Source organism: Mytilus edulis, chromosome 12, assembly GCF_963676685.1.
Source record: "Mytilus edulis chromosome 12, xbMytEdul2.2, whole genome shotgun sequence".
NCBI lineage: Eukaryota > Metazoa > Mollusca > Bivalvia > Mytilida > Mytilidae > Mytilus > Mytilus edulis.
In genome coordinates, this window is record NC_092355.1 from 45,897,599 (window position 1) to 45,918,339 (window position 20,741).

A 20,741-nucleotide genomic window follows, 5' to 3' on the forward strand; every position below is an offset into this window, starting at 1 on the left:
ACTCAATCACTTAACTAATTCATTCCAATGTTATATTCAACCAGTATATGCCAATAATACCTTACACACATACAATCTGTCAACAGCCATACAAGTGTGAGGAATATGACAGTTTATTGTTATCCATTCATTTGATGTGTTTGAGCTTTTTATTTTGCCATTCGACTAGGGACTTTCCTTCTTGAATTTTCCTCGGAGTAGTATTAAATCTTATAATCTTGATAACAATTTCCAATGCATATGAGTACAGCACAAATTAATATGGGAGAAATATAATCTTTAATAACAAAAAAGACAACCCAATCGTGTAAACATTCATGTTGAATCGTGTTCACACTGGTGTCGATTCGTGTACATATTTATATCCTTTTGACTTCATGTTCCTATCCTTTGATTCCTGGTTTGAAATGATTAAACAATTTTGTTCCTTTCAGACTTGAACTGAACTCCACCATAAAATTGTTCACATACGAATCCTTTTCTGACTTTTTGCTTTCAAAAATTACTACCAGAGTCACTTTTGTGTCTACTTGTGACAGAAAATAAGTACTTTGTGCTTTCTGAAAATAAATTTCAAAGATTAGCATACATTTATTCTTATACTATGTTTAATATGGACTAACGAATTGACAACAGACATGTGGAGGAAGAAGTAAGGTGTTGGTGATTGGGTTTGTACAGTTTAACTGTTTAGGACGGATGGAGGAAGTAAGGTGTTAGCTTTTGGGGTTGCACTGTTCAACTCTTTAGGATGTTGTGGAGATAGTAAGGTGTTGGTAATTGGGGTTGCACTGTCAAACTTCTTAGGATGTTGTGGAGAATGTAACGTGTTGGTAATTGGGGTTGCACTGTCCAACTTTTTAGGATGTGATGGAGGAAGTAAGGTGTTGGTGAATGGGGTTGTACTGTCCAACTGTTTAGAATGTGATGGAGGAAGTAAAGTGTTGGTGATTATGGTTGCACTGTCCAACTCTTTAGGATGTGGTGGAGGAAGTAAGGTGTTGGTAATTGGGATTGCACTGTCCAACTCCTTAGGATGTGGTGGTGGAAGTATAAAGGTGTTGGTGATTGGGGTTGTACTATCCAACAACTTAGGATGTGGTGGAGGAAGTAAGGTGTTGGTGATTGGGATTGTACTGTCCAACTCTTTAGGATGTGGTGGAGGAAGTAAGGCGATGGTTTTTGGGGTTGCACTGTCCAACTCTTTAGGATGAGGAGGTTTTGGTGAATGGGGTTGCATTGTCCTACTCTTTAGGATGTGATGGAAGAAGTAAGGTTTTTGTGATTGGGGTTGTACTGTCCAACTCTTAAGGATGTGATGGAAGAAGTAAGGTGTTGGTGATTGGGGTTGTACTGTCCAACTCTTTAGGATGTGATGGAAGAAGTAAGGTGTTGGTGATTTGGGTGACATTGTCCAACTCTTTATAGGATGTGATAGAGGAAGTAAGGTGTTGTGCTTCTCAAGTTTCTATCTATCTATTACAGTTTTGAAGATAGCAGGCAAACATTTGAAAATCTGTTATTAAACAACAATAAGGGAGCTACCATTTGATTTTTATGTGGGGGCTAGAATGACAAATTTTGTCGTGCCTTTTTTTTAGTTGTAATCTCTGTCCTGCCTTTTAATTTTGACACTCTATTCGGTCCTGCATTTTTTTTATTAGTTTGTCCTGACTTTTTTTCAAAAATTGTCATCCTGCCTTTTTTTTTGCAAAGTGGCTCATCCTGCCTTTTTTTTATTACTCAGAACTCCTGTCCTGCCTATTTTTTTCAAATTTCATCCTAGCCCCCCCCCCCCCCCCCCCCCATAAAAATCAAATGGTAGCTCCCTTACTTCAATAAGGAAATGATTAGGGTCGTGTTGATTTACTTGAAGGTCTAGTCTTGCTGACCCTTTTTGGTTTTTTTCATACAGTTTACCAAAGTCAGCTGACATTGGTAAAAATAGAACATGTTTTTGTCTTTACAAATATCTTTATTGGATGACTGGTGCAATCATCAGACACATTTTTAAAACTAGACACCACAATGATGATTGTATTTAATATGGCCCAGCAGTTACACAGAGAAAGATTTTTATAAAAGTTAACAAATGACATCAGACAAAAGATGCCAAGTGATGAAAAGCTTACTGGGCCTCTCTTGACCCAGATAAGCTAAAAATAAAGGGACAAAAGACTAACAACAAAAGTACAGGACACAACAATTACAATAAAGCCTGAAGGATCAGATATTGGTGCGGAGAAGGGTAATCACATGTTTGCCAATCAAAATACAATGAAACAAGAATGTGTCCAAAGTACACGGATGCCCCACTCGCAATATCTATTTCCATGTTCAATGGACCGCGAAATTGGATAAAAAATATAATTAGGCATCTAAATTAGAAAGATAAAATCATAGGGAACATGTGTACTAAGTTTCAAGTTGATTGGACTTCAACTTCATCAAAAACTACCTTGACCAAAAACTTTAACCTGAAACATGCACTTTCATTTTCTATGTTCAGTGGACCGTGAAATTGGGGTCAAAAGTTTAATTTGGCTTTAAAATTAGAAAGATCATATCGTAAGGAACATGTGTACTAAGTTTCAAGTTGATTGGACTTCAACTTCATCAAAAACTACCTTGACCAAAAACTTTAACCTGAAACATGCACTTTCATTTTCTATGTTCAGTGGACCGTAAAATTGGGGTCAAAAGTTTAATTTGGCTTTAAAATTAGAAAGATCATATCATAAGGAACATGTGTACTTAGTTTCAAGTTGATTGGATTTCAACTTCATCCAAAACTACCTTGACCAAAAACTTTAACCTGAAGCGGGACAGACGGACGGACGAACGAACGGACAGACGGACGGACGAACGAACGGACAGACGCACAGACCAGAAAACATAATGCCCCCCTACTATCGTAGGTGGGGCATAAAAAACAAATGCTCCACAGGGCGCAGCTTTATACGACCGCAGAGTTCGAACCCTGAACAGTTGGGGCAAGTATGAACACAACATTCAAGCTTGATACAGCTCTGAATTTGGATTGTGATTAAATAGTTGACACAACATAGGTTTCTGACACAGAATGAATGTGGTCTAGGAACTTTAACTTAAAAACTTAAAATTTTTAAATTGGACATTTACCTATTATGGTCCAGTATCCAAAATCTAAATATATGGTAAGATTCAGCATATCAAAGAACCCAAGAATTCAATTTGTGATGAAATCAAACAAAGTTCAATTTTGGACCCTTTAGACCTCAATGTAAACCAATTTGATAACCGTGCCCAAATATAAAAAATCTAAATACATGGTTAGATTCAGCATATATCAAAGAACTCCATATATTCAATTTTTGTTGAAATCAAACAAAGTTTAATTTTGGACCCCGATTTGGAACAACTTGAAAACTGGGCCTATAATTAATAAAAAATCTAAATACATGTTTAGATTCAGCATATCAAAGAACCCCAAGGATTCAATTTTTGTTGATATCAAACAGTTTAATTTTAGACCACGATTTGGACCAACTTGAAAACTGGCCCCATAAGCAAAAATCTTAATACATGTTTAGATTCAGCATATCAAAGAACCCCAAGAATTCAATTTTTGTTGAAATCAAACAAAGTTTAATTTTGGACCCTAATTTGGACCAACTTGAAAACTGGGCCCATAATCAAAAATCTAAGTACATGGTTAGATTCAGCATATCAAAGAACCCCAAGAATTAAATTTTTTGTTAAAATCAAACTAAGTTTAATTTTGGACCCTTTGGACCTTAATGTAGACCAATTTGAAAACGGGACCAACAATTAAGAATCTGCATACACAGTTAGATTCGGCATATCAAAGAACCCTAATTATTTAATTTTTGATAAAATCAAACAAAGTTTAATTTGGACCCTTTGGGCCCCTAATTCCTAAACTATTGAGACCAAAACTCCCAAAATCAATCCCAACCTTCCTTTTGTGGTCATAAACCTTGTGTTTAAATTTCATAGATTTCTATTTACTTATACTAAAGTTATGGTGCGAAAACCAAGAAAAATGCTTATTTGGGCCCCTTTTTGGTCCCTAATTCCTAAACTGTCGGGACCAAAACTCCCAAAATCAATCCCAACCTTCCTGTTGTGTTCATAATCCTTGTGTTTAAATTTCATAGATTTTTATTTACTTATACTGAAGTTATTGTGCGAAAACCAAGAAAAATGCTTATTTGGGCCCTTTTTTGGCCCCTAATTCCTAAACTGTTTGGACAAAAAAAACCTCCCAAAATCAATCCCAACCTTCCTTTTGTGGTCATAAACCTGGTGTTTAAATTTCATAGATTTCTATTTACTTAAACTAAAGTTATAGTGCGAAAACCAATGTGTCTTCGGAAGACAACGACGACGACGCCAACGTCATACCAATATACGATGCGGTCGTATAATAATAATTCCAGACAGGTGACAAAATACATCTTTGATGATGAAACATAAACACTAGAATTGAAAACCAAAAGATATATTAATAAACAGCTGCGCAATGAGCGCATTGTACGCCCTTCGTCTTGTGTGAGAAGTTTTATGCAATAATCATCATTAGTTTCTGAGATACGGCGCAACATGTGAAAAAAAACTCTTTTTTGGCAAAAAATCTCATTAACTCCAAAATAATTTTTTTAATCATCACCAAACAATATACAGATCTTTAGATTAATAAAACTAAGAAGTGTGTAAAGTTTTAAGCAATAGTCATTAATGGTTTTTAAGATACGATGTAACATGTGAAAAAAACCCTCTTTTTTACAAAAAACTCAATAACTCCAAAATAAAATTTTGAATCATCACCAAAAAGTATACAGATTAATTTTACTAAGACTTGTGTAAAGTTTAATATAATAAATCGTTTATGAGATATGGCGTGACATGTGAAAACCCACCTCCCTTTTTTTACAAAAAACTCAACAACTCTAAAATAAAAGTTTGAATCATCACCAAAAAGTATACAGGTCTTTGGATTAATATAATTAAGAAGTGTGTGAAGTTTAAAGCAATAATCAGAAATCGTTTTTGAGACACAGCGCAACATGTGACAAATACCCCCCCCTAACCTGTTTTAGTTATAAAGTCCCATAACTCAAAACGTTTAAATCCTTTTTTCACCAAAAGTATACAGATCGTTTGACAATCATAAGAAACAACTATCCTTTTTTCACCAAAAGTATACAGATCGTTTGACAATCATAAGAAACAACTATGTAAAGTTTCATGAAATATGGATAAGAGGTTCTCAAGTTATGGTGTGACATGTGGATGCTGGACAGACAGACAGACACTGGACATTTGTATACCATAATACGCCCCGTTAAAATTTTGACGGGCGTATAAAAAGAAAGAAAATGCAGGAAATGTTTTAAACTGAAATTCAAAATTACTTTTAGTTAACAATTTTTCATGCCAAAATCAATAAATGTGACAGTAAATTTATTTTCTTTATCATTAATAAATGTTTAATTTCATCATATAGATTTTTTTATAGTGTTAATATTTTACTACAGTTCCAAGAGGTAATTTCTTCTCAATTTTTAAGGGTCAGTACAAATTTTGAAGTTTCTTACTTTATTTTCACAGAGGAACTAATATATTATAATAGTGCAACTAGATATGATACACTTAGTAGCTTTGAATTTGAACTGTTTAATATAATGGTATAATTAGTAATTAATTACCAAAAGTTAAGACAACACACCCACCCACAGTGACGCCCTCCCCAATAACAAAAAAAGAAGATTATTTCAATTTATAATTTACAAGACAATTACATTCTTTTTATTAAACATGTTATACAACAGTTAACCTAACATCAAAAGCACATTTAATTTGTATCTTACTGAGTGAGGAAATATTCTAGAAAAAGTAGGACCTTGAATTTAGGTTGTGGAACTTTCTGTTTGGAGTGTCAAAGGTCCTGGACCTTCCAGTCTCAAATGTTAATTTGAACCCCTGGTCCATTAACCAAGAAACAATTGTTTTCTCCCTTTTTTGCCCCTAATTCATACATGGTTTGAGCCATACCCCCCCCCCCCCCCAAAAAAAAAAAACAAACAAAAAAACAAAAAAAAAACAATCCTAACCATCCCTTTGTTGTATGGAAACTTGTGGTATATAATTTCAAAGGGATCCATACACTTAATTAAACACAATTTATTGTCTGGAAACTAAAAAAATGCCTTTTTGGGCTTTGAACTCCCAAAATCAATCACAACCTTCCTTTTGTAGTTGTTAACCTTGTGTTTAAATTTCATAGATTTCTATTTACTCATACTTAATTGATTATCTGGAAACCAACTTTCTTCAAACAACGATGACAAGGACGACAATGATATACCAATATACGACAGCAAATTTTTTTTGGGGTTGAGTAAAAAAAAATACAACAGACATGAACCAATGACATGAAATTGTAGATTTGACTGTAATGAGTAGCTAATGGAATAATAAGCATACCAGTTGACACAAAATCAAATATACACAGTTGTTGAATAGGGTTGGAGTTACCCTGTATAGTGATTTTTTTTTAATTTGGTCATTATGTCATGTGCATTTTTTGTAAACATTTTAAAAAATTTCCAAAAGGTATTCTGCAGTGGTCACTATACTTCAGAATTTAAAGATAAAGTGACTTCTCTCTTGTAGCCGAACAAGGAGCAAGGAAGACACAACAAGAGAGAGAGATACTTCAAAGAGGATTGAGGGATCACATAGATGCTTTTTATGAATCAAATTTCTCAACATCTTTTGTTATATTTGGGATACCTGTTTTAGGTGTTATTTCCTTACCTACTGATTTTCATTCTTTTTTTTCAAAAGGGTAAAAATTAGTTAGCAGCTTAACTTGTCATTTACACAAATCATTTTACTATCTTACCTTGTCATGTAAACAAATCATTTTAAACTTACCTTGTCATGTACACAAATAATTTTACTAACTTACCTTGTCATGTACACAAATCATTTTACTAACTTACCTTGTCATGTACACAAATCATTTTACTATCTTACCTTGTCATGTTCACAAATCATTTTACTACCTTACCTTGTCATGTACACAAATCATTTTACTATCTTACCTTGTCGTGTACACAAATCATTTTACTATCTTATCTTGTCATGTACACAAATGATTTTAAACTTACCTTGTCATGTACACAAATCATTTTAACTATCTTACCTTGTCATGTACACAAATCACTTTACTATCTTACCTTGTCATGTACACAAATCAGTTTACTATCTTACCTTTTCATGTACACAAATCATATTACTATCTTACCTTGTCATGTACAGAAATCATTTTACTATCTTACCTTGTCATGTACACAAATCATTTTACTATCTTACCTTGTCGTGTATACAAATCATTTTAAACTTACATTGTCATGTAGACAAATCATTTTACTATCTTACCTTTGTACACAAATCATTTTAAACTTACATTGTCATGTACACAAATTATTTTACCATCTTACCTTGTCATGTACACAAATCATTTTAAACCTACCTTGTCATGTACAAAAATCATTTTACTATCTTAACTTGTCATGTACACAAATCATTTTACTATCTTACCTTGTCATGTACATAAATCATTTTACTATCTTACCTAGTCATGTATACAAATCATTTTTAACTTACCTTGGCATGTACATACATAATTTTACTATCTTACCTTTGTACACAAATCATTTTACTATCTTACTTTGTCATGTACACAAATCATTTTAAACTTACCTTGTCATGTACACAAATCATTTTACTAACTTACCTTGTCATGTACACAAATCATTTTACTATCTTACCTTGTTGTGTACACAAATCATTTTATTATCTTACCTTGTCATGTACAAAAATCATTTTAAACTTACCTTGTCTTGTACACAGATCATTTTAAACTTATCTTGTCATGTACACAAATCATTTTACTATTTTACCTTGTCATGTACACAAATCTTTTTACTATCTTACCTTGTCGTGTATACAAATTATTTGACTATCTTACTTTGTCATGTATACAAATCATTTTACTATTTTACCTTGTCATGTACACAAATCATTTTAAACTTACCTTGTCTTGTACACAAATCATTTTACTATCTTACCTTGTCATGTACACAAATTATTTTAAACTTACCTTGTCTTGTACACAAATCATTTTATTTTAAACTTATCTTGTCATGTACACAAATCATTTTACTATCTTACCTTGTCATGTATACAAATCATTTTACTATCTTACCTTGTCATGTACACAAATCATTTTAAACTTACCTTGTCATGTACACAAATCATTTTACTATCTTGAGGACGATTAGTAATCAGTGAAACCACATTTGGCCAATGTTGAGCTGGTCGTTCCTACAGTAAACACAATAAAAAAATGAACAAATTATTTAGAAATTGATTTAATACAAATTACAATAATACTGGTATCTAATGTGTACAACTTGTAAATTGTTTCTTTGATTGATAAAGAAAGTGCTATAGCTTTATATAGTCACTTTTTCGATAAAACTTATTCAAATTAATGAAATTAGAAACAATTTAATAATTGTTTTTAAAAAGAAGCTTAACCTTAAACTTAGCTTCCATATGATCACAATGACGCAGTTCAACATTTTCTAATCAATTAGAAACAATCACTGCATTAAGAACAATAAAAGCACTCTTTGGTTCAATGGTATTTTTCCCTTTGTATTGTATATGAATTAGATCGTTGGTTTTCCTGTTTGAATTGTGTACACTAATAATTTTGGGGTTCCTTATAGCTTGCTGTTTAGTCTTGGTCAAAGCCCTGTGTAAAAGGCCATACTATGACCTGTATTTGTTATTATCAGGTTGGGATCAACCCTCCCTCAGACAAGGGGTCGTTTTACTGTTGTAGAAAAGAAAATAGAAATACATGTACCAAGGATTTTTATAGTGCGCAGACTTAGAATTTTTTACTTAAAAAGAGGAGAAATACATCATATTTTAAAAAAACTTTTCTAAAAGAGGGGTCCACTTATTTTGAATAATATAAAAGTAAATGTGTTAACATGGTTCAAGTCCAGGAATATTACAAAATTCTTGGACATATTTTGACCATTTAATACCAGATAGATATAATTTGGGAAAATATGAGTCCTTTTGTACCAAAAAGTGTTTTTACAAATTATATTGATCCCCATTAAAGGGATATTTATAACAATGAGGGGTTGTTCCCAACCTGATAATAACTTGGATGGAGAATTGTCTCATACACATACCACATCTCATTATTCAATTATTTCTTGGTGAACAGGGAAAAAACACTTCATAAATTAAAAAAATATTAAAGTACAAGTGATTGATCAAGTTTTAATATTGTCAAAACCTACTATTTTATGTTTACAAAAAAAACTTATAATCGCTCGCCTTTACTTTTCAAGCTTCGCCTCCAAAATTTGCAAATAAAATATTTTTTTATAAAAATTACAAAGCGCTCGCTCGTCCCAATTTTTGGAGTCCAAAAATCCAGAGAAAAAGAAATTAAATTGGTTAGGCCTTAACATATTTGTATAAGTCATCTTCAAAATATCTTCATGAGTAAGGCCAGTATCTAAATATTAAATACAAGTTCTCAAAATAAAAATTTGTTAGCAGTGTTGCATTTAAGTAAGTTTGGGAACCCTAAATTAGATATGAACAACACAATTAAAAACAAGTGAAACTGCGAGCTACTGCTCACTGATGATACCCCGCCGCAAGTGGATAATTTTAATAGTGTAAAAATATGCAAGTGTTCGGTAAACAGGAAGTTGTTGAGTGATGAATCTGAAAACGCATTACACGGTATAGCTGACTTGTATAAATCCTGAAACCAAATTTCAGAAATCCTTGTATAGTAATTCCTGAGAAAAATGTGACGAAAATTTTCAACTTGGCTATCATATGTAAAAGCATACAAGTGTTCTGTAAACAGGAAGTTGCCGAGTGATGAATCTGAAAACACATCACACAGTATTGCAGACTTATATAAACCCTGAAACCAAATTTCAGAAATCCTTGTATTGTAGTTCCTGAGAAAAATGTGACAAAAATTTTCAACTTGGTTATCATATGTAAAATAATACAAGTGTTCAGTAAACAGGAAGTTGTCAAGTGATGAATCTGAAAACGCATCACACGGTATAGCTGACTTATATCAAGTCTGAAACCAAATATCAGAAATCCTGGTAGCGCAGTTTCTGAGAAAAATATGACAAAAAATTTTCAACTTGGCTATCAGGTGTAAAAATGATACAAGTGTTCGGTAAACAGGAATTTGTTGAGTGATGAATCTGAAAACGCATCACACAGTATAGCTGACTTATATCAAGCCTGAAACCAAATTTCAGAAATCCTGGTAGTGTAGTTCCTGAGAAAAATGTGACGAAAAATATTCATGGGACGGACGGACTGACCGAAGGACAGACAGAGGTAAAACAGTATACCCCCCTTTTTTTGAAAGCAGGGGTATAATTACAAATCCTTATAGCCAACGGGCTAATGTCTGCAGAAAATAAAAGCATATATTTAAAGGGATATGAGTAGCATACTTACAGAATGAGGATATGAATCCACAGTATATGAGTAGTATACTAACAGAATGAGGATATGAGTAGTATACTTACAGAATGAGGATATGAATCCATAGTATATGAGTAGTATACTTACAGCATGAGGATATGAATCCACAGTATAAGAGTAGTATACTTACAGCATGAGGATATGAATCCACAGTATATGAGTAGTATACTTACAGCATGAGGATATGAATCCACAGTATATGAGAAGTATACTTACAGAATGAGGATATGAGTAGTATACTTACAGCATGAGGATATGAATCCACATTATATGAGTAGTATACTTACAGAATGAGGATATGAGTAGTATACTTACAGAATGAGGATATGAATCCATAGTATATGAGTAGTATACTTACAGCATGAGGATATGAATCCACAGTATAAGAGTAGTATACTTACAGCATGAGGATATGAATCCACAGTATATGTGAAGTATACTTACAGCATGAGGATATGAATCCACAGTATATGAGTAGTATACTTACAGAATGAGGATATGAATCCACAGTATATGAGTAGTATACTTACATAATAAGGATATGAGTAGTATATTTACAGAATGAGGATATGAGTAGTATACTTACAGAATAAGGATATGAGTAGTATACTTACAGTATGAGGATATGAATTCACAGTATATGAGTAGTATATTTACAGAATAAGGATATGAGTAGTATATTTACAGAATGAGGATATGAGTAGTATACTTACAGAATAAGGATATGAGTAGTATACTTACAGCATGAGGATATGAATCCACAGTATATGAGTAGTATACTTACAGAATAAGGATATGAGTAGTATATTTACAGAATGAGGATATGAGTAGTATACTTACAGAATAAGGATATGAGTAGTATACTTACAGAATGAGGATATGAGTAGTATATACTTACAGAATGAGGATATGAATCCCAAGTATATGAGTAGTATACTTACAGAATGAGGATATGAGTAGTATACTTACAGAATGAGGATATGAGAAGTATACTTATAGCATGAGGATATGAATCCACAGTATATGAGTAGTATACTTACAGAATGAGGATATGAGTAGTATACTTACAGAATGAGGATATGAGTAGTATACTTACAGCATGAGGATATGAATCCTAAGTAAATGAGTAGTATACTTACAGAATGAGGATATGAATCCACAGTATATGAGTAGTATACTTACAGAATGAGGATATGAATCCACAGTATATGAGTAGTATACATACAGAATGAGGATATAAGTAGTATACTTACAGAATGAGAATATGAGTAGTATATACTTACAGAATGAGGATATGAGTAGTATACTTACAGAATGAGAATATGAGTAGTATACTTACAGCATGAGGATATGAATCCACAGTATATGAGTAGTATACTTACAGAATGTGGAGATGAGTAGTATACTTGCAGCATGAGGATATGAATCCACAGTATATGAGTAGTATACTTACAGTATGAGGATATGAGTAGTATACTTACAGAATAAGGATATGAGTAGTATACTTACAGTATGAGGATATGAATCCACAGTATATGAGTAGTATACTTACAGTATGAGGATATGAATCCACGGTATATGAGTAGTATACTTACAGCATGAGGATATGAATCCACAGTATATGAGTAGTATACTTACAGAATGAGGATATGAATCCACAGTATATGAGTAGTATACATACAGAATGAGGATATAAGTAGTTTACTTACAGAATGAGAATATGAGTAGTATATACTTACAGAATGAGGATATGAGTAGTATACTTACAGAATGAGAATATGAGTAGTATACTTACAGCATGAGGATATGAATCCACAGTATATGAGTAGTATACTTACAGAATGAGGAGATGAGTAGTATACTTGCAGCATGAGGATATGAATCCACAGTATATGAGTAGTATACTTACAGTATGAGGATATGAGTAGTATACTTACAGAATAAGGATATGAGTAGTAAACTTACAGTATGAGGATATGAATCCACGGTATATGAGTAGTATACTTACAGTATGAGGATATGAATCCACGGTATATGAGTAGTATACTTACAGCATGAGGATATGAATCCACAGTATATGAGAAGTATACTTACAGAATGAGGATATGAATCCACAGTATATGAGTAGTATACTTACAGAATGAGGATATGAATCCACAGTATATGAGTAGTATACTTACAGAATGAGGATATGAATCCACAGTATACAAGTAGTATACTTACAGCATGAGGATATGAATCCACAGTATATGAGTAGTATACATACAGAATGAGGATATTAATCCACAGTATATGAGTAGTATACTTACAGAATGAGGATATGAGTAGTATATTTACAGAATGAGGATATGAGTAGTATATACTTACAGAATGAGGATATGAGTAGTATATTTACAGAATGAGGATATGAGTAGTATACTTACAGAATGAGGATATGAGTAGTATATACTTACAGAATGAGGATATGAGTAGTATATACTTACAGAATGAGGATATGAGTAGTATATACTTACAGAATGAGGATATGAGTAGTATACTTACAGAATGAGGATATGAGTAGTATATACTTACAGAATGAGGATATGAGTATACTTACAGAATGAGGATATGAGTAGTATACATACAGAATGAGGATACGAATCCACAGTATATGAGTAGTATACTTACAGAAGAGGATATGAATCCACAGTATATGAGTAGTATACTTACAGAATGAGGATATGAGAAGTATGCTTACAGAATGAGGATATGAAAAGTATACTTACAGAATGAGGATATGAGTAGTATATACTTACAGAATGAGGATATGAGTAGTATACTTACAGAATGAGGATATGAGTAGTATATACTTACAGAATGAGGATATGAGTATACTTACAGAATGAGGATATGAGTAGTATTCTTACAGCATGAGGATATGAATCCACAGTATATGAGTAGTATACTTACAGAAGAGGATATGAATCCACAGTATATGAGTAGTATACTTACAGAATGAGGATATGAGAAGTATGCTTACAGAATGAGGATATGAAAAGTATACTTACAGAATGAGGATATGAGAATATAGATGGAAAGCTGTCTAATCCCTGAGGTGTTGTGTGGTGTTTTTCAGGGTGATTATAACCTGGACCAATGTAAGAACTTCCAAGACTTTGAACATCAAGCACTAATGAAACATAATGAGCGTCACTTCTTCTTTGAAAAGTCATCAACCTAAATAAAAACACATTCTTGGTACATTGATCAACCATAGTATATAGGCATATATAATGAAAGGCTCTGAAGAGCCTGTGTCACTCATCTGCATCTTTAACAATACCCACTTTTTTTGGGTAAAAATCATCATGAGAAAAGCTATAACCCTACAAAGAACCTTAATTTTTTCTGCCTTTTAAGTTCTATTATTTATATACTATCAATCTTAAATGTATGAAAAGTCAAGAGAGAAGTATGTTCTGCCAACTTTTTGATGTCTTATATCTCAAAAACAAGCACACAAACCATTCATTGTGTTCTGCCTTTTAAGTTCCATTATCTATATACTATCAATTTATATGTCTTTAAAAAAGCTTGTTATTTTAAAACAGATCGTGTAGCAAATGCACCTCTGTCCCAGGTCAGGGAGAGGGTTGGGATCCTGCTAACATGTTTAACCGCCACATTCTGTATGTATGTGCCTGTCCCAAGTCAGGAACCTGTGATTCAGTGGTTTACATTTGTTTATGTGTTACATACTTGTTTTTCGTTTATTTTTTTGTACATGAATTAGACCAAAAGTTTTCTTTGAATTGTTTTACATTGTCGTTTCAAGGTCTTTTAAAGATGACTATGCAGTATGGGCTTTGCTCATTATTGAAGGCCGTACAGTGACCTATAGTTGTTTATTTCTGTGTCATTTGGTCTCTTGTGGAGACTTGTCTCATTGGCAGTAATACCACATCTTCTTTTTATATGATGATTTTTTTTTGCTATGTTGATCATTTTGGCTTTGAAAGTTTCTATCTATCTACTATAGTTTTTGAGATAAAGTTAAAAAAAAAAAATGGTAAAAAGTGTCATTATAGGCCACACAAATTGAATTACTTAAAGCTCGTTTGATGGCCCTGTCTGCACATATTTTTTTCAAGACAGAAAAACAAATATATTTAAATATTTCTTACTTCTCGCATCCTTAAAAACAAATAAATCTATTTTCTGCACCATTTTTTTGTAAACATTTAAAAAAATAAAACTCAATCAACAAAGCCTTTTAATCTGTTCAAAGTTTTGATTTTTCTACCCTATATACCACTTTGCCTCATATTCTTATTAAGAAAAAATTCACATCCCTAATTAACTGGGCATTTAAAAAGTCGGAATGCGAGTACATATGTTCAAACTCTTTTAGATCATTTTTTAGTAGCAATAAACAAAAGAACTATGTCAATTGGACATGCTTTGATACTATTTATGCACTTGAATTTTTACTTGATAACATTTTTGTTCGCTTTGGAGATTCCGTATATCGTCAAGTTATTGGAATTCCAATGGGGACTAACTGTGCACCACTTATTGCGGACCTGTTTTTGTATTGTTATGAGTTACAATTTATGACTAAAATTAGCAAAGACCCATCAAAACAACATTTGATACAAAAATTTAACAATACTTTTAGATATTTGGATGATATATTGGCTCTAAATAATGACGACTTCAGTATGTATACTAAAGAAATTTATCCTGTAGAACTTACTTTAAATAAAGCTAATGATAACAATGACCACTGCCCTTTCCTCGATCTTGATATCTATATCATAAACGGGAAGCTTAATACAAAAATTTATGATAAAAGAGATGATTTTTCATTTCCTATTGTTAATTATCCATTTTTAGATGGTGACGTTCCCTTGTCACCATCTTATGGTGTTTATATATCTCAACTTGTACGATTCGCTCGTGTATGTAACAATGTATCAGATTTTAGCGAGAGAAATTTATGTATTACTGAAAAATTATTACACCAGGGTTTTCGATATCACAAACTGGTCAAAACATTTACTAAATTTTATCACCGGTATAAGGAAATAATTCGTAAATATAACTCAACATGCAGACATCTTATACGTTCAGGTATTTCACATCCAAAATTTTATGGAAATATTCTTTATAAAGCACAAAAATGTCAGTACCAAGCACTAATGAAACATAATGAGCGTCACTTCTTCTTTGAAAAGTCATCAACCTAAATAAAAACACATTCTTGGTACATTGATCAACCATAGTATATAGGCATATATAATGAAAGGCTCTGAAGAGCCTGTGTCACTCATCTGCATCTTTAACAATACCCACTTTTTTTGGGTAAAAATCATCATGAGAAAAGCTATAACCCTACAAAGAACCTTAATTTTTTCTGCCTTTTAAGTTCTATTATTTATATACTATCAATCTTAAATGTATGAAAAGTCAAGAGAGAAGTATGTTCTGCCAACTTTTTGATGTCTTATATCTCAAAAACAAGCACACAAACCATTCATTGTGTTCTGCCTTTTAAGTTCCATTATCTATATACTATCAATTTATATGTCTTTAAAAAAGCTTGTTATTTTAAAACAGATCGTGTAGCAAATGCACCTCTGTCCCAGGTCAGGGAGAGGGTTGGGATCCTGCTAACATGTTTAACCGCCACATTCTGTATGTATGTGCCTGTCCCAAGTCAGGAACCTGTGATTCAGTGGTTTACATTTGTTTATGTGTTACATACCGTACTTGTTTTTCGTTTATTTTTTTGTACATGAATTAGACCAAAAGTTTTCTTTGAATTGTTTTACATTGTCGTTTCAAGGTCTTTTAAAGATGACTATGCAGTATGGGCTTTGCTCATTATTGAAGGCCGTACAGTGACCTATAGTTGTTTATTTCTGTGTCATTTGGTCTCTTGTGGAGACTTGTCTCATTGGCAGTAATACCACATCTTCTTTTTATATGATGATTTTTTTTTGCTATGTTGATCATTTTGGCTTTGAAAGTTTCTATCTATCTACTATAGTTTTTGAGATAAAGTTAAAAAAAAAAAATGGTAAAAAGTGTCATTATAGGCCACACAAATTGAATTACTTAAAGCTCGTTTGATGGCCCTGTCTGCACATATTTTTTTCAAGACAGAAAAACAAATATATTTAAATATTTCTTACTTCTCGCATCCTTAAAAACAAATAAATCTATTTTCTGCACCATTTTTTTGTAAACATTTAAAAAAATAAAACTCAATCAACAAAGCCTTTTAATCTGTTCAAAGTTTTGATTTTTCTACCCTATATACCACTTTGCCTCATATTCTTATTAAGAAAAAATTCACATCCCTAATTAACTGGGCATTTAAAAAGTCGGAATGCGAGTACATATGTTCAAACTCTTTTAGATCATTTTTTAGTAGCAATAAACAAAAGAACTATGTCAATTGGACATGCTTTGATACTATTTATGCACTTGAATTTTTACTTGATAACATTTTTGTTCGCTTTGGAGATTCCGTATATCGTCAAGTTATTGGAATTCCAATGGGGACTAACTGTGCACCACTTATTGCGGACCTGTTTTTGTATTGTTATGAGTTACAATTTATGACTAAAATTAGCAAAGACCCATCAAAACAACATTTGATACAAAAATTTAACAATACTTTTAGATATTTGGATGATATATTGGCTCTAAATAATGACGACTTCAGTATGTATACTAAAGAAATTTATCCTGTAGAACTTACTTTAAATAAAGCTAATGATAACAATGACCACTGCCCTTTCCTCGATCTTGATATCTATATCATAAACGGGAAGCTTAATACAAAAATTTATGATAAAAGAGATGATTTTTCATTTCCTATTGTTAATTATCCATTTTTAGATGGTGACGTTCCCTTGTCACCATCTTATGGTGTTTATATATCTCAACTTGTACGATTCGCTCGTGTATGTAACAATGTATCAGATTTTAGCGAGAGAAATTTATGTATTACTGAAAAATTATTACACCAGGGTTTTCGATATCACAAACTGGTCAAAACATTTACTAAATTTTATCACCGGTATAAGGAAATAATTCGTAAATATAACTCAACATGCAGACATCTTATACGTTCAGGTATTTCACATCCAAAATTTTATGGAAATATTCTTTATAAAGCACAAAAATGTCAGTACCAAGCACTAATGAAACATAATGAGCGTCACTTCTTCTTTGAAAAGTCATCAACCTAAATAAAAACACATTCTTGGTACATTGATCAACCATAGTATATAGGCATATATAATGAAAGGCTCTGAAGAGCCTGTGTCACTCATCTGCATCTTTAACAATACCCACTTTTTTTGGGTAAAAATCATCATGAGAAAAGCTATAACCCTACAAAGAACCTTAATTTTTTCTGCCTTTTAAGTTCTATTATTTATATACTATCAATCTTAAATGTATGAAAAGTCAAGAGAGAAGTATGTTCTGCCAACTTTTTGATGTCTTATATCTCAAAAACAAGCACACAAACCATTCATTGTGTTCTGCCTTTTAAGTTCCATTATCTATATACTATCAATTTATATGTCTTTAAAAAAGCTTGTTATTTTAAAACAGATCGTGTAGCAAATGCACCTCTGTCCCAGGTCAGGGAGAGGGTTGGGATCCTGCTAACATGTTTAACCGCCACATTCTGTATGTATGTGCCTGTCCCAAGTCAGGAACCTGTGATTCAGTGGTTTACATTTGTTTATGTGTTACATACTTGTTTTTCGTTTATTTTTTTGTACATGAATTAGACCAAAAGTTTTCTTTGAATTGTTTTACATTGTCGTTTCAAGGTCTTTTAAAGATGACTATGCAGTATGGGCTTTGCTCATTATTGAAGGCCGTACAGTGACCTATAGTTGTTTATTTCTGTGTCATTTGGTCTCTTGTGGAGACTTGTCTCATTGGCAGTAATACCACATCTTCTTTTTATATGATGATTTTTTTTTGCTATGTTGATCATTTTGGCTTTGAAAGTTTCTATCTATCTACTATAGTTTTTGAGATAAAGTTAAAAAAAAAAAATGGTAAAAAGTGTCATTATAGGCCACACAAATTGAATTACTTAAAGCTCGTTTGATGGCCCTGTCTGCACATATTTTTTTCAAGACAGAAAAACAAATATATTTAAATATTTCTTACTTCTCGCATCCTTAAAAACAAATAAATCTATTTTCTGCACCATTTTTTTGTAAACATTTAAAAAAATAAAACTCAATCAACAAAGCCTTTTAATCTGTTCAAAGTTTTGATTTTTCTACCCTATATACCACTTTGCCTCATATTCTTATTAAGAAAAAATTCACATCCCTAATTAACTGGGCATTTAAAAAGTCGGAATGCGAGTACATATGTTCAAACTCTTTTAGATCATTTTTTAGTAGCAATAAACAAAAGAACTATGTCAATTGGACATGCTTTGATACTATTTATGCACTTGAATTTTTACTTGATAACATTTTTGTTCGCTTTGGAGATTCCGTATATCGTCAAGTTATTGGAATTCCAATGGGGACTAACTGTGCACCACTTATTGCGGACCTGTTTTTGTATTGTTATGAGTTACAATTTATGACTAAAATTAGCAAAGACCCATCAAAACAACATTTGATACAAAAATTTAACAATACTTTTAGATATTTGGATGATATATTGGCTCTAAATAATGACGACTTCAGTATGTATACTAAAGAAATTTATCCTGTAGAACTTACTTTAAATAAAGCTAATGATAACAATGACCACTGCCCTTTCCTCGATCTTGATATCTATATCATAAACGGGAAGCTTAATACAAAAATTTATGATGATTTTTCATTTCCTATTGTTAATTATCCATTTTTAGATGGTGACGTTCCCTTGTCACCATCTTATGGTGTTTATATATCTCAACTTGTACGATTCGCTCGTGTATGTAACAATGTATCAGATTTTAGCGAGAGAAATTTATGTATTACTGAAAAATTATTACACCAGGGTTTTCGATATCACAAACTGGTCAAAACATTTACTAAATTTTATCACCGGTATAAGGAAATAATTCGTAAATATAACTCAACATGCAGACATCTTATACGTTCAGGTATTTCACATCCAAAATTTTATGGAAATATTCTTTATAAAGCACAAAAATGTCAGTATTCTCCTCAGAAACTAACAAAACCTTTAAATAGACTTATTAAAAGGGGATATAGTTACGATACTGTTGTCAGGTCACTAAAGATTGCATATTTTGGCTTTAACATTGATTCACTGATAGGGTCTTTGCATCGGAACTAAACACATTTATTTCTAAAAAAACAGTTGTTGGCATGACACGGGTTATGTTCTTCTCATATATTTTATGATAGTATGATACTAAACCCCTAACGGGAGGGATTGTACCTGATATTCATATGATGAAGACATAATCTTTCAATCAGTTTGATTGAGGTCTGGAGCTGGCATGTCAGTTAACTGCTAGTAGTCTGTTGTTATTTATGTATTATTGTCATTTTATTTATTTTCTTTTGTTACATCTTTTGACATCAGACTCGGACTTCTCTTGAACTGAATTTTAATGTGCGTATTGTTATTCTTTTACTTTTCTACATTGGCTAGAGGTATAGGGGGAGGGTTGAGATCTCATAAACATGTTTAACCCCGCCGCAATTTTGCGCCTGTCCCAAGTCAGGAGCCTCTGGCCTTTGTTAGTCTTGTATGATTTTAAATTTTAGTTTCTTGTGTATAATTCGGAGTTTAGTATGACGTCCATTATCACTGTACTATTATGCATATTTTAGGGGCCAGCTGAAGGACACCTACGGGTGCGGGAATTCTCGCTACATTGAAGACCCATTGGTTGCCTTCGGCTGTTGTTTGCTCTATGGTCGGGTGGTTGTCGCTTTGACATATTCACCATTTCCTTTCTCAATTTTATTTTAGTCAACCTCAGATCGAGAGACTTTTAAACCGTTTTAAGCATTTAGACAGATTTTGTTATATATCAGTATGTATGGTCGGAGTATGTTTCTGTCTGAAAGAGAGAGTTGTTCCCCTTTTGCCAGTATCTTGTATTTTTGTTTGTGACG

The 20,741-nt window shown here is 32.4% G+C and overlaps 1 protein-coding gene across 1 annotated transcript in view; it reads right to left on the reverse strand.

The window, feature by feature from the left end:
* Positions 1-260: 260 nt before the first annotated feature.
* The window catches only part of LOC139498618 (KICSTOR subunit 2-like), a 43,608-nt gene continuing 23,127 nt past the window's right edge, over positions 261-20,741 (reverse strand). The window contains exons 9-11 of the mRNA XM_071287095.1: positions 13,677-13,845; positions 8,311-8,397; positions 261-560 (exon numbers count right to left, since the gene is read on the reverse strand). Coding sequence (XP_071143196.1) covers positions 384-560; positions 8,311-8,397; positions 13,677-13,845 — 433 coding nt within the window. The 3' untranslated portion in view covers positions 261-383. The remainder of the gene's footprint in view (positions 561-8,310; positions 8,398-13,676; positions 13,846-20,741) is intronic.